Raw genomic sequence first — 18,759 nt, forward strand, 5'->3', positions numbered from 1 at the left:
ATTTTTGTTTCAAATTAAGCTTGTTGTTTCCCTTACCTCTCACGACGTGTATTCGAAGTATCCAAAAACTTAGACTTTAAGTCAATCATTTTCCGATTCTTCATTATCGGTTTTCTGGGATTGATTAGTGATTAGATCTAGTGGCGAAAACGAAATCTTTTTGTTTTTTCTCTTGATTTTTTTAAAATTTTTGTCTCGGTTACTGTTTCCTGCTGTATATTGCCTGTAAATAACTTTTATTTTTTTATTTTGATTTTTATGCTTTTTTGACCAAATTTGTATTTGAATTTCGATTCCCTTCCGAAGTAATGCTCTTTTTGCTTGAAACCCATGTTTTTTTCTTAGTAAGTTCGGTGGATTTTTGCTTGGTTCCTCACGGATCTTGCGTTCTTTAGCTAACTTTTTGATTACCCAAAATGAAAAAGCTTTATAGGAAACTGGTTTTGATGAGAAACCCGTTGACAAGGCTTTCGAGCAGAGTGTTCAACGATAGGAAATGGATTATCCCATTTCTTGCAAGCTTGTTAGTGTCGATTACTTTGGTTTTCTCTGCTATTTTTGGGGTTTTCGATACTCCTCATGGTGCAGATCAGTTGCCAATGCCATTTGACGTTGTTTCCGTTGCAAAAACGGAGGATTCAAGTGGGTACTTTGTGGAATCTGATTTGAACAAATTGTTCAACACCAATGGTTCTTCGAGTATCGAGGCGCCTAGATTAGCATATCTTATTTCAGGAACTAAAGGAGATAGTAATAGGATGATGAGGACATTGCAGGCTGTTTTTCATCCCAGGAATCAGTATGTTTTACATTTGGACCTCGAGGCCCCACCTAGGGAAAGGTTGGAACTGGCGAATGCTGTGAAGAACGATCCGACGTTTGCCGAAGTAAAAAACGTTCGTGTAATGGCGCAATCGAACTTGGTGACTTACAAAGGTCCGACAATGATCGCCTCGACGCTTCAAGCGATTGCCATACTGTTGAAGGAGAGCTTGGAGTGGGATTGGTTTCTGAACTTGAGTGCCTCGGATTACCCACTTGTGACTCAAGATGGTTAGTCTCTAAACTTTGGCGCTTTTATCATTTCATTATCAATGCTATATTGCTCTTGTGGTTATAGTTTATGTTTGCCGTTGTTCCAGGGCTTTTAGATAGGCTTAATGTAAATGCACATTTGCTATGCTTGTAGGCGAATAATAGTGCTAAATTCGTTCAAGAACTTTGCTTTCTGCCACTTATTTTTATCACACTATGTTATGTATATGTATAGTTTAGGGCAATTGAATGTAAATAAGGTTGATTAGGCATTTGTATCGCTATCTCACGCATGTTTTCCGGTTTCTATAGGAAACTTTTAGCTTAAGTTAACTGCCAATTATTTTACGAGGGTGCTCAATCAAAGGATTTAGCCATGTCTGTTAATGCATTTCTAATTGTAAAGTAAAAAAGGGCTCTATCATAGTATGATAAATTGCTACTCCAGGTTCTCACAAAAGATAATTGTTTCCTTCAATGTTCCCTCATTGTTTGTTTATAATCCTAGCGATTGTATCTAGTATGTATATTCTACTCGGACCTCGGAGTCAAAGTATTCAATTGGTTTTTCATCAAAAGACTATTCATTTGTATGCATAATTGGCTATGTCTTAGGACATTAAGTTGCATCGTTGTGAATTTTAGCTACTTGGCCCTCACATAGGCAGACGGGTACATTTGAGACATGCAATAAGTGCCAATTGTATTATCATTTTAGTTTCGTTTATGGTTAAAATATCTGAAAGAGCTCCATCGGTATCTTTCTTTCGACATTATAATATGCATTTCTAGTTGATTTATGGGGTGTTTTCGGAAACTTAGATCTGTTTTCGAATGGGGTTTTACCTTTTCTGGCTGGTTTGCTTAAGATTAATTTATGTGTGTTTGAATTGTGCAGATTTGTTGCATGTTTTCTCTAATTTGTCAAGAAATCTCAACTTCATTGAACATACGCAGATTACTGGTTGGAAGTTGTAAGTTGAATACCTTGTGTACTCGCTAAATTTCCTTTTCTTATGCTGTAATGTCCCCACTTTCCTTGCCTAATTACATGCTTTTGCAGGAACCAGAGGGCAAGACCAATCATTGTTGATCCTGGCCTTTACTTGTCCAAAAAGTCCGACATTGCTTGGACTACACAACGTAGATCACTACCCACATCTTTCAAGTTATATACAGGTTGGTTATTTTTCCTACTTTACCGAGCACACTGTACCCTGCACTTTCTCTAATCATTGGTAGATTGCTTGCCCTCTGCCACTTCTTGTTTTCTTAAAGATCGTAATGCTTTTATGTTGATCGCTTTTATCTTGTAATCCCGAACAATATTTTAGTTGACTGTTGAAATATCAGCTGAAGTTTATGTGCCAAATAAGGATAATTTATACTTGCCATGCATTTTATTTCCTAGTATAGTAAATGCTGGAATGAAACATTCTTGCGGATTTTTTAAGTCTTACATATTGGAGTAAGAAACTTATTTTTGCATTTTAGAATCGATCTTCAGGGTTCCTTCCTATGCTGATTTTGTTATTGGGTGCCAAATAAACTAATGTTTTTGCCTGGTGTCGAAGCCTACATCGGATACCGGTATTGAAAGGAATGATATTTGAATCTTAGGTAGCTGAGACCAGCAATATAGGATGGTTTTCCATCATATGCACTTTATAATCAACTCTGCTTTGCGTTTCCTGGCCTTATCGTATTGTTGTTTCTGTTTTTCGATATGCATATAAACACAATACCACTGCGTTTTATATTTATATTGAACTCCGAAGCGTGAATAAAGAAAATTTTCAAACCGTTGTTTCGACTTTTGTTTTTCATGCAGGTTCTGCTTGGGTAGCTCTTACTCGAACCTTTGCTGAGTATTGTATATGGGGGTGGGATAACTTCCCAAGAACCATGCTTATGTATTATACAAACTTCATTTCCTCTCCGGAAGGCTATTTCCACACTGTTATTTGCAACACCAACGAATTTCGCAGCACTGCATTAAGCCACGATCTCCACTACATTGCTTGGGACACTCCTCCGAAACAACATCCAATCTCGTTGTCGATGAAAGACTTTGACAAAATGGTAAAAAGCAATGCGCCCTTTGCTAGGAAGTTCCATAAGAATGATCCGGTCTTGGATAAAATCGATAAAGAGCTTCTTGCTCGCACCGGTCGTTTTGCACCCGGAGCATGGTGTATAGGTAGTTCTGAGGGTAGAGCTGACCCTTGCACTGTACGTGGTTATGATTCCGTGTTTAGGCCAGGCCCCGGTGCTGAGAGGCTGCAACGACTCGTAAACACGCTGCTGTCCGAAGAATTTCGGAAAAAGCGGTGCTCGTGATAGCGGTGTAGAGTTGGATCAGATAATCCCCCAAGTGTAAATGGCTATATATATATATTCATACTTGGAATTTTGTTTGTAAACATACAACAATGGATATTCGATATACGACCGCGATAGTCACGGGGACTTAGTAATGATGATGGCAAAATTACAGTTTAAGTCCTTTAGAATTACAGAGTTTTAAGTTAATGTAATGGTGGATTCATTTTTGTCCTAAAAAAAATAGTAAAACTATAATTTAATCCTTTCAATAATTATAGTTATAAATTTATGCAACGGTAAAATTTTTACTTTTTAAAAAATTTACAATTCAATTTGAACCGAAAATTCAAGCGAGATAACATTAATAAATGAATATTTATACTAATTTATTGTTCAATTTATTCTAGTAACAAATTATATCTTAAAATTTAAAAGAAAGGGTAAACTACAAATTTAATCATTGAACTTTACTCTTTCTCCTATTTTGCTCATTGAACTTTAAAAGTTTTCAATTTTCTTACTGAACTTAATACATTAGGCTTTTTTGTCACTCTGTCGTTAAATAGTTAACGGTGTTAAAACGATGTCGTTTTAAAAAATAAAATTGTCACAACAACGATGTTGTTTTGAATTTATATAACAGCCCATTTATAACGCTGTTAGTGAGAAAACGATCAAGTGACCACAAAATCTAATGTATTAAGTTCAATGAGAAAATTAAAAAGATTTAAAGTATAGTGTGAAATAGGAGAAAAAGTAAAGTTCAGTTACCAAATTTATAATTTATCCTTAAAAAAACTCAATAACAATCTACCCAAAGGATGAAAAATCCCTTTAACAAACGCCACAGTTCTGTACCGAGCCAAACCCGAGTCAATAGCGAGTTTTGAGATCCGGGTTACACTAAAACGACTCGTTTCAAGGAGTTTTGATTTAATTTCAGTTTTCTTTCTCTGTCTAAAATACGATTGCGATAGGATACGAAAGTTCCCCAGTTGATCTCTTTCTACAATTCAGGTACTGTTTTTAGGCTTAATTTTTTTTACGAAGCATTACTTCGATTTATTTGCAATTCAGTTGAGTGATCTTTCCGAGAATACATCTCCATTCTCAATTTGAAGTAAAAATTTGCTGTTAGTTTCAGCTATCGGCGATAAAAATAAACGGCGGGAAAGGGCGGTGACGCTGACGGATGGATCAAGGGAGACAAGTGTTCACAGTAGATCTTCTCGAGAGATATGCGGCAAAAGGCCGCGGCGTGATTACGTGTATGGCAGCTGGAAATGATGTGATTGTGCTTGGAACAAGTAAAGGTTGGATTATCAGACATGATTTCGGCGTCGGAGATTCTAGTGGTATGGTATCCTCTTTTATTGATTAATACACTTTCAGTGTTATAATTTGAATTTTATTTTTAACCTTTAGTTATCGGCTAAGTATAGTGTCCAATTTTGAAATTCTTGGCTAGTTTCAAGTCACTTCTTACTCCTTGTTCGTTAATTAATTAGCTTGAAGTTAATTGAACTGTAACTCATTGATATAAGGTATTTGATTCAGCTTCGCATTTAAGGTATCGAGTGAGTGGTAAAGAAGATTTAGTGGCATATGTAAATTATGGAAGCATGTTATAACCTTTCCCTGTCCATTTGGAATTTTAGAAATCGATCTCTCTGCGGGCCGACCCGGGGAGCAATCAATCCATAGAGTTTTTGTTGATCCTGGGGGCAGCCACTGTATTGCTACTGTGGCGGGCAGTGTTGGTGCTGATACATTCTACACTCATGCAAAGTGGACCAAACCTCGTGTGTTAAGCAGATTGAAAAGTCTAGTTGTCAATGCTGTTGCCTGGAATAGGCAACAGATAACTGAAGGTAAATTTATTTCACGGCCATTGCTTCTTTGAGGGGACCAAACTTTGCGCATATTGATTTAGTTATGCAATTCTGTTCATTTTTTCTAATGCAGCTTCTACAAAGGAAGTCATTCTTGGTACAGAGAATGGTCAACTGTATGAAATTGCTGTAGATGAGAAGGACAAGAAGGAAAAGTATATAAAGCCTTTATTTGAATTAGCTGAACTTCCAGAAGCTATCATGGGTTTGCAGGTACACTATTTTGCATCTTTAGATCAGGAATGGGCTTTAATTATCTGTTTTTTCTTCATTTCATGAACCCTTTCTTCTGATATAGTTGTTCTGCTTGAACATTGCATTGTGAAAGCAAGTAGACACTCTTTCTTTAGCTAAAAACATTTATTCTTTAGATGGTCAAAGTTCTAGTCCTGTGCTTATTGCAAATCTGCATCTTAAATCTTCTGTTGGTTTGGGTGGAAGCACTATTTTCTACTAGACAATTTATAATGAACTAGCTGAAATAGGTTGCTGCTTAAGATTGGGTCTCATCTCTTGATAAAATCAAAGGATTTGTTGATTTGAGGAACTGCCAGGAGACTGGCATTCATACAATTTTCTTTTTAAACTGACTTTGTTGCTTTATACAGATGGAAACAGCTATCTTGAGCAATGGATCTAGATATTATGTGATGGCTGTTACTCCCACAAGACTTTATTCTTTCACTGGAGTTGGATCACTAGAAGTAAGCTGAGCTCTAATGCCTTTTCCCCTGTTTAAGGTTTTAAAAGTGATTGGGAACAAAAGAAGATGTTAATATTTTCCCTATGGTTGTTGACTGTTATACTGCTGCTGCTTCTATTTACAGATGGTATCCCTTTTTCCCTCTATTAATTTATTAATTGATTGGGCCAGATTTTATTCAGCCCAAGAAATGCCATTTTTTCCACCCACCTAGTTTGCTATCAGAGAAATGTTTTATCTGTGGTTTTATTTCTTCCTAAACAGTTATTTAGATGTGATTTTTTTTCAATGTCAGTGAAACGGGTTTCTCATTTAAATGCCTACCATGTTTATAACATCTTCTGTTTTCCTAAATGTGTTCTTACTTTGAGGTTCTCTTGCTATGGTTTATATAATTCTATATCGTGGATATATAATTTTATTTATTCAATTTGTTTTTTCATTACTAGACAATTTTTGCCAGTTACTTGAACCGTGCTGTGCATTTCATGGAACTTCCTGGTGAAATACCAAACAGGCAAGTTTTCCTCTTCATGATTGTATCGTTTTATTTTCATCTACTCGGAATATAGAACGGAATCTTGTGTTTACAGAACTTATCGCACAGGATATTAAGCTTATTCTTTGTGACTAACACAATTACATTTTGTTATTGGTTGAGAAGTACTATCTATCCTTTCTGACGTGTGTGTATATATATATATATATTAATGTTATGGTGCTTTCTGAATATGGGGTTTTGCTGCTGCCATTGTATCCTTTCAGTGATTTGCATTTCTTTATGAAGCAAAAAAGAGCTGTTCATTTCGCATGGCTTTCTGGAGCTGGCATCTACCATGGCAGCCTAAATTTTGGATCACAGCGTAGGTAAAGATTTAAATACTTGTTATTTTTTTGTCAACCATCTGTTTACACTCTTTCATTTGTTAATTTCTATCCCAGCCTTCTCCAAAATCTAATTCATGTTTGATACTTTAGTTGCAGCTAACCTTTTGAGTATGTCTTAGGATGCATTTCATTTCATTTCACTTTACCTAACCATAATGCATTTGAACTTGTTATATCTGATAAATATTTATGAACGTGATCTCATTATCATTCACCGTGGATATATTTTGATCTAGTTCTCCAAATGGCGATGAAAACTTTGTGGAGAACAAGGCTCTCCTGGACTATGCAAAGTTGTCTAATGGTGCAGAAGTAGTCAAACCCAGTTCCATGGCAGTGTCCGAATTTCACTTTTTGCTTCTTATTGGGAATAAGGTTAAGGTGTGTTGTGATAATTACTCACGTTTTATTTTTAATGCTGATATTATCCATTTGTAGTGTTCTGAATTCAGTTGCATCCATCCTGGTAATGAGTTTTCTAATGAGTATGAGACTTTCTTAGGGCCCTCTATATGTTATGTCTGAAGGACCTTGGGGTCAGATTTGTTAGTGTTTATTTAGGATTGTTTAATTTTCTTTTTTTCCAGTTCTTTTAGCTTTTACAATCATGTAACCTTCATTCCTAAATGCTGCATAGGTTGTAAATAGAATTAGCGAGCAAATCATAGAAGAACTTCAGTTTGATCAGGTTTCAGACTCTTCTTCAAGAGGAATTATTGGACTATGTAGTGATGCAACTGCAGGGTTGTTCTATGCGTATGACCAGAACTCTATCTTTCAGGTTTGTATCTTACATTTGACTTCATCTTATCTTTCAGTCTAAACTATATCAGGCTAACTTTCTGGCCTCTGGATTGGAAACATCTTCTAGGTTTCTGTGAATGATGAAGGTCGAGATATGTGGAAGGTCTATCTAGATATGAAAGAGTATGCTGCAGCTTTAGCCAATTCTCGTGATCCACTCCAGAAAGACCAAGTATATTTAGTTCAGGTCCTGTCTAGAAGTAATGTCTCTTTTGGTTGTTGGCATGTAATTTCATAGAACAAAGCTTAAATAAATTGCCACTCCTAGGTTGCAAATTTTGTGTAGAGAATCTTGTTATCATCCTAATTGTCTATGACCGGGATATTGTTTAAGCAGGCTGAAGCTGCATTCAGCTCCAGGGACTTCCTCAGGGCAGCATCCTTTTATGCAAAAGTGAATTCCTTCTTCCTTGATATTGTTTTATTCATGTATCTTAAATTAATTCTCCATTAATCTTGTACATCCTAACGCTGAATAGTTTGTGTGCTTTTTTCTTTATTTTCCATATGAAGGAAATTTGTTACTGAATACTGACACTTGTGTTTTGCAGATTAACTATATATTATCCTTTGAGGAGATCACTTTGAAGTTTATCAGTGTCAATGAACAGGCAAGTTCTGTATCTTTAATTTGATTTGTATCTATATTTGTTTTTCCCTTTCTTTGAGTAGTATTTTATCCACCACATAGCTCGAGTCTTGTACATTTTCAAATCCAGTTTTAGATTTTATGCATGTAATCCTTGTTCTCTTTTTCCTCTTACCCTTTGACAAGATCTTTAGCACCATCCTTGAAAAATTCACGACTTATTCAAGAAAAGTATTTCTAACAATGAAAATATCAGATCTTACTCTATGAATTAATTTCAATTCAAAGATTGAAATTATCGAATAGCCATGATAAATTGGTTTGACCAATTTTATCATCCTGATCCTTTTTGCTGAAGAACACGATTTAGAAATCTACCCTTTTCCCCCTTTAGTTTTTGAACTGGTAACTTTACATTTGTTGTCTTGGTTAAGATGTTGTAGAAACTTAATCAAGTTGATTTATACATTTTTTATACCATATTAACTTTAATGCAACCTGAGGCAGGAATTTTTTCAGGGCAGAAGTGTAAACTTGCTGAGCTGAGTTCTTTTTATTCTTTAATATGATAACAATTTTGAGTGCCTAACAAACAATAATCTTCAGTGTGTATGCCTTTGCATAAAACAAAACCCAACTAAAGCATCTGTAGATTCAAGTTTCTGTATATTAATATGACATACAGGGCAACACTACTCCATTATACTCGCGCACGTCAAGCATTTGTATTTGACATTCATTGACAAACTAGTATGGTCTCTGTTTTCAGGATGCTTTGAGAACCTTTTTGTTAAGGAAGCTTGACAATCTTTCAAAGGACGAAAAATGCCAAATAACAATGATCTCCACATGGGTGACAGAACTGTACCTGGACAAGGTTTCAGTTTTTCTTTTCCGCATGAACTTAGATGCATAACCTAGTTACTACTTAGCTTATATATACTCAATGATGTGCTAGTGCCTTTATAAAACTGAAATGTGTGATAAACATGAGGTTAGAAGTGTAGAGGCTAGGTTTCTTAAACATTCCGATAATGACAATAAAGGCTGATGAGATGAGTGTCCAATATAAATGTTTCATATTTGTCTTTTTCAATCGATTTTCTGCATATATTACTGTCTTTAGGTCATGGACAATATTAGCAATTACAATTTTATATTTTGAACTTGATTAGTAATGAGCAAAGTGACTTTAAAATGCATCTACTTTTTGGGAAATTAATACTTTTCATTATCTGCGTTGTGGATTGCACTGTTGTAAGAGGACTAAATTCTCCCTTGATGCAAGAAAACCAAGAACCAGTAGTCATCTCTAATGCTTGGTTTTGCATGTCAACATTTTTAGATAAATCGCCTTCTTTTAGAAGATGATACAGCTTTGGTGAATCGTAATTCTGAATATCAGTCTATCATTAAAGAGTTTCGTGCTTTCCTTAGTGACTGCAAAGATGTTTTGGATGAAGTGACTACAATGAGACTTCTAGAGAGGTAATAATCTGTGATTCATGAACCATTTCTTAGTCTCTACATTATCATGTAAATAATCTTTCATGGTTCAATAATATTATGTATTACATTTGCTCTGTCTTAATGGTTATGTACTTTTACTTTTCAAGAGTTTTGCCATGGGAAGATAAAGGACCTCTCACATTAGCTTAAGGTCGAAAATTGGAAGTATAGCTTATTGTTTGGGCCTCCATTCAACAATTAAGGTTTATCTTGTGTGAAAATATGGCACTAGTGATATTCTTTTAGTGTGAATATAAAAAGAACATTGACTCTTTCAAAGCACATCCTAAGTTAATTTCCATATCGAGTCAATAATTACACTGGATTACTTCTTGTGTACTCTCACATGATCAAACGATTGATGTTCTGTATTATGCCAGATGTGCAAAATGAACAACAGAAAACTAACATGTGTCCTCAAGAGTTGACTGATTTTCTTGGACTCTCGTGGTTAGACCCATAATTTTCGATTGTTTGGGCTAGAAGCCCTGTCATTTGCTTCAGTATCATCTGTAAATGTCTGCTTACTTGCTGCAGTTTTTGACTCCGTATTTATTTCCTTTAATCTATTAACCCTTTTTGTATTGAAGCATTACTAACATTAATAATTTTCTTTTGCAAACTTCTGCAGCTATGGGAGGGTTGAAGAATTAGTATTTTTTGCTAGTCTGAAGGAACAGCATGGGATTGTTATTCATTACCATATTCAGGTTTTAGGACATTCTTTCCTTATTGTCATTGGAACCTACTGCTGCTTCTCCTATCTACTTGATTTATCTTTCCTTATGCTTCCATTTTATTTATTTATTTCTGATTTCTTTGTGGGAGGGTTGGGGGGTATAAAGCTTTTGGGTTTTCTTGTGCAAGCCTTAAGTGTATTATAGGGTGTATAATTCTGATATGGAAACTTTTCATTTAGTCTTCACCAATCTGATGAATGATAGACTTATTTCCTTCCCCCCCCGGCCCCCACGGCACATTTCTATTAGTGGCTTATTAAGTAACAGAACAAAGGAGCTGTAACATGTTAGCCATTTATTAAGATTAGAAAGTAACTTTTTTTATTTACTTTTTATGTAATATTTAATTAGATATTTTTACTTTGTTATTCTGTATTTCTATTTGAACCTTAAAGCTGTTCTTTTTTTTCCTCTAGCAAGGGGAAGCAAAGAAGGCATTGGAAGTTCTTCGAAAACCTGCTGTTCCAGTAGATCTTCAGGTAAACAATCATGTCACTAACATCCTTTCCGTCACATTCTGCTGGTTGGTAAGCAGGTCCTTGTATATTATTTTCTTCATCTTTTCATGTGACTGAATTCCTCATTCAGTTTTATCCTATACAAGCTAGCTGTTCTTTTGTGATAGCACAACACCTCTCATTTCTAGTTCATTCTTATTGAAAAAAGTAACAATATTGGACACTGCAGTACAAGTTTGCCCCAGATCTTATTACTCTCGATGCTTATGAGACTGTCGAGTCGTGGATGGCCTCAAACAACCTGAACCCAAGGAAACTTATTCCTGCAATGATGCGTTATTCAAGTGAACCACATGCAAAGTAATGGTCTTCTCATATTTGCTTATCTAATCATCCATGTCTTATATGGATCTTGAATGACTTCTTATAGCAACTTTGTGCAACTTGCAGGAATGAAACCCATGAAGTAATTAAATACTTGGAATTCTGTGTTCATCATTTGCATAATGAGGATCCAGGAATCCACAATTTGTTGCTCTCTTTGTATGCTAAGCAGGTGGATTTGGTTTAGAATTTAGAAGCTTCCTCTTAAGTTATAATGGCACGTGCACAAGGTGGCATGTTAATAATTAAAAGATGACAGTTCCTTGGGTTTTGCTCGCCTTTTTTGATGTTTAGTTTTCTTTTTTATTTTATGCAGGAAGATGATAGTTCCCTTTTACGTTTCCTACAATGCAAATTCGGAAAAGGGCAAGAGAACGGGCCTGATTTCTTTTATGACCCTAAGTATGCCCTGCGCCTCTGCCTCAAGGAAAAACGGATGCGTGCCTGCGTTCATATATATAGCATGATGGCAATGCATGAGGAAGCTGTTGCTCTTGCTCTGCAGGTAATATTTCTGTCAATATATCTGATAGTTCCTTGATAACAATTTTTCTCATACCGTTTAGATTGGAAATTGTGTTATTACTATGAGAATTTGATTTAGAAATTATAGCATCCACTCAGAGAAGTTAGGTATGGATTTGTTATTATTATTACTACTATATAAAAAAGTTGAATTACTGAACATTTTATGGAACATTTTGGTGTTGTCTAGGTAAATAACGTAATTGTCTATCTCTGCTTAAGAAAATTTTCTAGTTGGATATTAAGGTCTATAAATCCCTGGTAACTAGCAATGGAGTGTAATGCAGAGATCACATGCAAATCATTGGTTCGAAGTCCTTTACTATAGGATGGGATTCTAAGTAATCCTTTCATTAGGTACGCTTTGCTTTCCATTTTAAAGTTGAGTGTACACTCTAAAGGGATAATCATTGGTGGCCTATTCAATAGAGCCATCTTTTCATGCATTTATTTACTCAAGACGTGTTGCATTGGACGCACATGAAATAGTCATGTTCAACTATCATTTAATTTGCTATTTCAAATATAAATGTTTGTAGCTTGAACATGTTATTTTATGTGTGATGCATACTGGTGGTATATTTGATCAAACATAGTTCATCTGGATTTTACATCACATCAGTATTTATTCTATTTCTGGTTCTCTAGATTGATCCAGAGCTAGCAATGGCTGAAGCTGACAAGGTTGAAGATGATGAAGACTTGAGAAAGAAGCTTTGGCTGATGGTTGCCAAGCATGTTATTGAGCAGGAAAAGGGAACTAAAAGGGAGAATATAAGAAAGGCAATAGCATTTCTCAAGGAAACAGATGGCCTACTAAAGATTGAGGACATATTGCCATTCTTTCCCGACTTTGCTTTAATTGATGACTTCAAGGTGGGATTTTGGTATTTTGATTATATTAGTGCTTATTTCTCACCCTCACCTCAAATGGGGTTAGTTAGGCACAACATAGCGCACTAGCTTTAATGCCATGTTAAGCATCTAAAAGCAATTGGTTATAGGTGAAGGGGCTCAATTTGGATATAAGACCATAGGAAACCCAAGATTTAATAGACGTAGGATGATACCATTTAACATTTTTTTTTGTACCTGTTAATTTTTTTTCATGCATGTATGTAGGAGGCAATTTGCTCCTCACTGGATGATTACAACAAGCAAATTGAGCAATTGAAGCAGGAGATGAATGATGCAACACATGGTGCAGACAACATTAGAAATGATATTAGTGCATTAGCTCAGAGATATGTTGTGGTTGACCGTGACGAGGATTGTGGGGTAATTGATCATCCTAATTTTTAATTTCCATTGAGAAGTTGATGGCATTCTTAGATTTATTTTTTTCCAACATCTTAAATGGATTATGGAGGTAAAGCCATTCATGCTCCATTCAGTTTGCTCTAGCTTTCTACATAGTTTTACAAGAAGCAGGTAATGTTACACACATGGAGAGGGCTTGCTTTTAGCACGAGTGTGAAAAAATATTAATTTTATTGACAATACCTTGGCTGATATTTTAATTTACTTTCCTGTTGGAAATATTGTAATTTATTGGTAAACTTGTATTCCTCGGCCTATGAATTGAATAGCCCTTGATTAGTCGACTTCATCTGAATTATCAGGTCTGTAGGCGTAAAATTTTGGCTATTGGCGGGGATTACAGAATGGCTAGCGGATATACTGCTGTAGGAACAATGACTCCTTTCTATGTCTTTCCCTGTGGACATGCTTTTCACGCCCACTGCCTGATTGCACACGTGACACGTTGCACCAATGAATCTCAAGTAAGTTGTTTGCCTATCATTCTCTCAGTTCTCATATGTTCATGTTTTGCATGTTGGCTGAAAGATAACGATTTCTGGATAGTTCTTTCTTCGTGGCCTCGGTAAACCTTTTACGAGTAAAATTTGTATGGCAGGCAGAATACATACTGGATTTGCACAAGCAACTAACTTTACTTAGTGGCGAAGTCCGAAGGGAATCGAATGGTGGTATGACAAACGAAGCCATTACTAGTGTCAGCCCTACTGATAAAGTATATATCACTTCCCTTTTGTGTAACGATTGCTTGAATCTATAGCTTGTTTTTTTGCTGGAAATCTATTCCCCGAATTGCCTTAATAGTAGTCCAAACTCAGTACTTTAATTGAGATATCTGTTTGATTCGTCGGCAGCTCCGATCCCAGTTAGATGATGCAGTGGCCAGTGAATGCCCATTTTGTGGCGAATTAATGATCCGTGAAATCTCTTTGCCTTTCATCATGCCGGAGGAAGCCCGGCAGGTTAATTCATGGGAGATAAAACCGCAGAACCTCGGAAACCAAAGAAGCTTTTCTTTGCCTGTATGATTGGATTATGCATGTCCACCGACCCATTCCGGTCCATCCGCACCGTGCCGTCCTAGGGCCGGTTATGTGGTTTTCTAGCCTTCTCAGCATCACTTGAGCCTGAATGGTTGCTTATTTCATGCAATTTATTCGTATTGTTCCCTTTTCTTTTCCTTTTCCTTTTTCTATTTATTGTATCGTTTGCATTTCCTCCCATGCCTCTTTGTTTTCTGTTTTTCTTTTTGTGTTCCAAGTTTGGGGTTTTTTTTATGTAATCAACCAATCTTTTGTTACTTGGAAATGGATCGTGTAATCTGTTTATTTATGTTTCTTTCCTCATAATTTTGATTATGATGTTATATATTTATATGCATAAATTGACGCAATATATTTATATCTAATTAAGTTAACGTCTTATTCGTAATTATATAAAATCAAAAGTATTGTATGTTATTACACGAAGTCGTATAGAACATAAGATATTTAGATGAGTTATAATAACAAAATTACCTCTAATGTTTGCCCAAATGATTACTTTATCTTTTATTTTTTTAGAGTATTTTAGTCTTAATGTTTTATTTTAAAGTAAAATGTTCTCTAGTTGAATGAAAATCGTTGGTTAACTAACTGTTAATGTTTCATATTGACTTGACAAATCAATATATGATACTTAAACAAATTTATTTTTAAAATAAACTATAATTATAATTAATTACATTTAAACTTGTAAAAATATATTTAAAAATATTTTTTTGATGACATGATATTACGCGTGGATCTATAACATTAATAGAAAACGATAATTGTTAGTTAACTAATGATTTTTATGATCATAAGATATTTTATTCTAAAATAAAATATTGAGGACTAAAATGTTTAAGAAGAAAAGATAGGGACAAAATGACCCTTTATACAAATATTAGGGTTAATTTTATTATTATGCCTTTACATAATCCTTATCTCAAAATTGTTCCCTGATTTTATGACTGCCAAGTCAACTGATGAGTATTCTGTTTATTGTTTGTAATACAATGTTTAAAGTCTAATTGCGTTCAATTATTCAAAGCCTAGCAATACTATATTTCTACTATTAGTTTGCTTGAATAAATGAAATGTTAGTCTGAACTTCATTTATATCCAATTTCGATAATGAACATCGATTGATTTAAGCTGCCGCATGCAAATTACAGATTCTTACCTGAATTCTAAATCTTATTCAAATCCCAGGTGGATAATCAAATATGTACACAAATTGATTGAAACAAAAAACCCAAAACAATTACAATGTTTTTGTTTCATTTTGATGTTCATCATTTCTTCCATTGATCCACAAGCTCTCTTTTGTATTCACATCTTCCACACCCTTTCCCTCTAATTTCCTCTGTTTTTAGGGTCGTGGAACTGAAGAAGTAGGGAGAACAAAGGTCGGATCCTTTATCCTTGGCCCCAACAATTAAGATACATGACTCGACGTATCGATTCATCGGCTTGACCTTCCCGGTTCCCGATCATCCCGGAAAGATCCGATCCGATCGTACTGGAAATCGGTCGGAGATCCGAAGATTCCCCGTCGAAGAGCCTGCGTTGGCCCCGTTGGAGAAACTTCATGCCCGATTTCCAATTTTGACCTTGGTTTTCGCCTCGGCCTAGTACCACCGCCACGCTCGTCGCCATCCACACACAGTTCAGGTAACTCATTATCTTCTTCTCTACACTCTTTTAGCTACGTATCGTTTAATTTTTCTCCTTTTCGCTAAGCTTATGAGCTGTTTTCAAAATGGAGACTGAGATGAAGGAAGCGAGCAAGAAGACTGGACCTTCTGTTTTCCTTTTCAAGAGCGGTTTTTATCATTTCCAGTGTCCAAACGAGATTTTTTAATTTTATCACGATAATATAAGCAAGTTCTCGCGGTTCATAAGCTGTTTTCTATCTCCTTATCTAGAATAAAGAATTAACTGCACTAGGTATCCCCAGATTATGCAATGATTTTAAATTACTCCTAAAATTTTAAAATATTCTATTTAAGTTATTAAACTATCAACATTATTTAAATTAGGTACTTCTATTGCTATATGAAATTTATTTAACATTAAATGACAATTCATGTCTTACATGGAGCGGAAAAGCTATGATCTTTATTTTAAATTAATCTTTAATTTTAAAATATTTTATATCAATCTTCAAACTATTAATATTATTTCATTTTGATCCTTTTATTATTGTATCATTAATTCTATTGGTTAAAAAGTAATAATATATATTTTTAAGAAACTAAGAATTAAACTCATGATATTTTAAAAATCTCAACATATTTAAAAATTGATTAATTTTTTAGGTCACATGTTAAATTCTCAATACCTCTACAAATATATTAACTTTTTATAAAATTGCAAGTTCAATTCTCAATACCTTAAAAAACTAGTAGAGTTAATGCTGCTTTAATAGAAGGATTAAAATGGAATAACACTAATAATTTTAGGAGTAATATAAAATAATTCAAATTTTAAGGACTAATTTATAGTACACGTTATAGTGTGTAGATCTCTTGTGTAATAGCTCTTTTTCAATTAATCCGAAAAGAAATTAGAATGTAATTAGGGATATAATTTCATGGATTTCGTACTTCATTCACTCTAATTGGGGCGAGATGAATATAAGTTTAATGGGTAGTGGGTGGGTGTGGATGTAAAAAGTCACACTCTCCATGAGTACTAGGTAGGTGATGAGTTTATGACATTGTCTACCCTATATCCACCCGCCCGCCCACTAACTATCCACCATATAAATCTTGAACATTATGAAATTATATTTAATTTTATAGATTATTCTATAAATCTTAAGATTTTATAGAATATGACTTGTAATTTAATCAAATATTATAATATAAACATTCTTATAATATGCAAGGTTATTGTTAGGCGGATACTGGATGAATAATAAATATCTAGTTGAGTAATGAGTATGAAATAGATTTGAGAATATATTTATATAGACGAGTGTAAAATTAAAAATTTTACTTAAAATAATAAATAAATAATGAATACAAAAATATTACGTGAGTATAAAAATGAGAAAGGGTATCCGAACTCGCCCCCATTATTTGCCGTCCCTAAATGTAATGTTCGTTATTTATCACGAAAATAGTGGAGAAATTGATAAGGTATAGCCCAAAACTGAAGTAACAGATGGCATGCTTATCTGAAACCAAATAAGATAGCCGATAATATTCAGCCAATAGGTGAACCCTGGGCCCACTCTCCCATTCAATACGGGTCCCACCGAACCATTAGTACTATTATTATTTTTAATTTATTTATTAGGCTTTGTTCTGGCCTTTGGGGCATTGTTGTATTTTTACTACAAAATGAGTACGTGTTGCTCTCTACTCGTGACAGGGTTGGACCATCACGTGATCTTCCTGTCCATATCTCCAAACCTCAATTATTGTCACTTTCATTTTTTAAGGGTAAATTATAAATTTTATCACTAAATTTTATTTTTTCTCCTATTTTTTCACTAAACTTTAAAAAAATTCAATTTTTTTACTAAACTTAATACATCGATTTTTTAGTCAATGAAACTTTATTTTCTCTCCTATTTTAGTCACTCTGATATTATATATATATATATATATATTTGATTAATCTAAAGGTGATTGCAAAATAATATATATTCTATGAACTCTCAACCATTTGACAATAAACACCCAATTATCATTGTAATTGCTGGTGCTCAAACCGTAATCTCTAGGAACAACAATGATTATTTTAACTACTGAGGTAAGTTGGTTCATGCTACTGTTACCTAGATAAAGACGTTAAAAATGATGCAATTTAAAAAATATTCACCAAAAAGATGTCATTTTGCATTTATATATAGCCTATTTTAACGGCTAAGTGACAAAAATTCAATGTATTAAGTTCAGTGAAGAAATTGAAATGATTTAAAGTACGTGAGTGAAATGTGAGACAGAGTAAAGTTCAATTGCAAAATTTATAATTTACCCTTTTTTAAAATTAGAGAAATGTTGTAATTAAAAAATAAAACAAAATAAAGTGGTTGAATATTATTTAAGGATTTAAGGTTAATTTCATAGTATGTACCGAAGTCATTTTAATATCCTGACTATTAAAATAAAGCAGTCGGCCTTTTCCGATGATTTTATATATTTTTTTCTTATAAAGTTTAAAGAGAATTTATTGTGTGTTTTTTCAATGAGTTTTTTAAAATTTTATTTTAAAATTAAAGAACTCATCATGTAATTTCAACGAATTTTTTCATTATATATATTTAGAAAATCAGGAAAAAAAATCGAAAAATACAAATGAATTCATTTTAAATTAAAAAAATTATGTAAAATCGTCGGGAAGAGCCGGTGAAGTTACCGTCGCAGAAACTGTTCAATGACTTCGGTTAACATGGCTAAATTATGTGTTTAGAACCTAAACTATCAGTTTTAATTTGTTTTAGCACTTAAACTTTTAATTTTTTTAAAATCATACCTAACATTTAGTTTTAATTTCATTTTAGTACCTGTTGCTAACTTAACATATTTAGTATCTAAACTCTCAATTTTGGT

At 34.2% G+C, this 18,759-nt stretch overlaps 2 protein-coding genes across 4 annotated transcripts; both read left to right on the top strand.

Annotated features, from left to right (window-relative positions):
* The first annotated feature begins 281 nt into the window (after positions 1–281).
* Positions 282–6,667, top strand: LOC120160308 (beta-glucuronosyltransferase GlcAT14A-like). The gene is made up of 5 exons (XM_039170733.1): positions 282–1,053; positions 1,934–2,009; positions 2,099–2,214; positions 2,867–3,438; positions 6,647–6,667. The coding sequence occupies exons 1-4, from the start codon at positions 417–419 to the stop codon at positions 3,373–3,375; spliced, it is 1,338 nt and encodes a 445-aa protein (XP_039026664.1). The 5' UTR covers positions 282–416; the 3' UTR covers positions 3,376–3,438; positions 6,647–6,667.
* LOC120160307 (vacuolar sorting protein 18-like) lies at positions 4,244–14,518 on the top strand. Of its 3 annotated transcripts, none has more exons than XM_039170730.1 (24): positions 4,244–4,377; positions 4,505–4,715; positions 5,019–5,231; positions 5,326–5,465; positions 5,861–5,956; positions 6,405–6,472; positions 6,721–6,822; positions 7,080–7,224; positions 7,481–7,624; positions 7,715–7,834; positions 7,985–8,041; positions 8,199–8,258; positions 9,006–9,113; positions 9,582–9,724; positions 10,377–10,455; positions 10,902–10,964; positions 11,173–11,303; positions 11,394–11,499; positions 11,644–11,832; positions 12,501–12,728; positions 12,975–13,130; positions 13,475–13,636; positions 13,771–13,887; positions 14,027–14,200. In XM_039170730.1, exons 2-24 carry the CDS (start codon positions 4,553–4,555, stop codon positions 14,198–14,200), a joined length of 2,964 nt encoding a protein of 987 aa, XP_039026661.1. In that variant the 5' UTR covers positions 4,244–4,377; positions 4,505–4,552. The 3 variants fall into 3 exon arrangements, with proteins under 3 accessions (XP_039026661.1, XP_039026662.1, XP_039026663.1); XM_039170731.1 differs by having other exon boundaries at positions 4,250–4,377; positions 4,499–4,715; XM_039170732.1 differs by lacking the exon at positions 4,244–4,377 and having other exon boundaries at positions 4,553–4,715; positions 14,027–14,518.
* Positions 14,519–18,759: the final 4,241 nt, after the last annotated feature.

Source organism: Hibiscus syriacus, unplaced genomic scaffold (genome assembly GCF_006381635.1).
Source record: "Hibiscus syriacus cultivar Baekdansim isolate YM2019G1 unplaced genomic scaffold, ASM638163v2 tig00111392_pilon, whole genome shotgun sequence".
Taxonomy (NCBI): Eukaryota; Viridiplantae; Streptophyta; class Magnoliopsida; order Malvales; family Malvaceae; genus Hibiscus; species Hibiscus syriacus.

What these genes read in the sequence shown, in the direction of transcription:
- LOC120160308 (XM_039170733.1), top strand. Translation starts at nt 417, where the DNA reads ATGAAAAAGCTTTATAGGAAACTGGTTTTGATGAGAAACCCGTTGACA. An exon ending in CAGATTACTGGTTGGAAGTT is followed by an intron (nt 2,010 to 2,098) that starts GTAAGTTGAATA and finishes ATGCTTTTGCAG; the next exon opens with GAACCAGAGGGCAAGACCAA. An exon ending in ATCTTTCAAGTTATATACAG is followed by an intron (nt 2,215 to 2,866) that starts GTTGGTTATTTT and finishes TTTTTCATGCAG; the next exon opens with GTTCTGCTTGGGTAGCTCTT.
- LOC120160307 (XM_039170730.1), top strand. Translation starts at nt 4,553, where the DNA reads ATGGATCAAGGGAGACAAGTGTTCACAGTAGATCTTCTCGAGAGATAT. An exon ending in CAGAACTGTACCTGGACAAG is followed by an intron (nt 9,114 to 9,581) that starts GTTTCAGTTTTT and finishes CAACATTTTTAG; the next exon opens with ATAAATCGCCTTCTTTTAGA. An exon ending in ACCGTGACGAGGATTGTGGG is followed by an intron (nt 13,131 to 13,474) that starts GTAATTGATCAT and finishes CTGAATTATCAG; the next exon opens with GTCTGTAGGCGTAAAATTTT.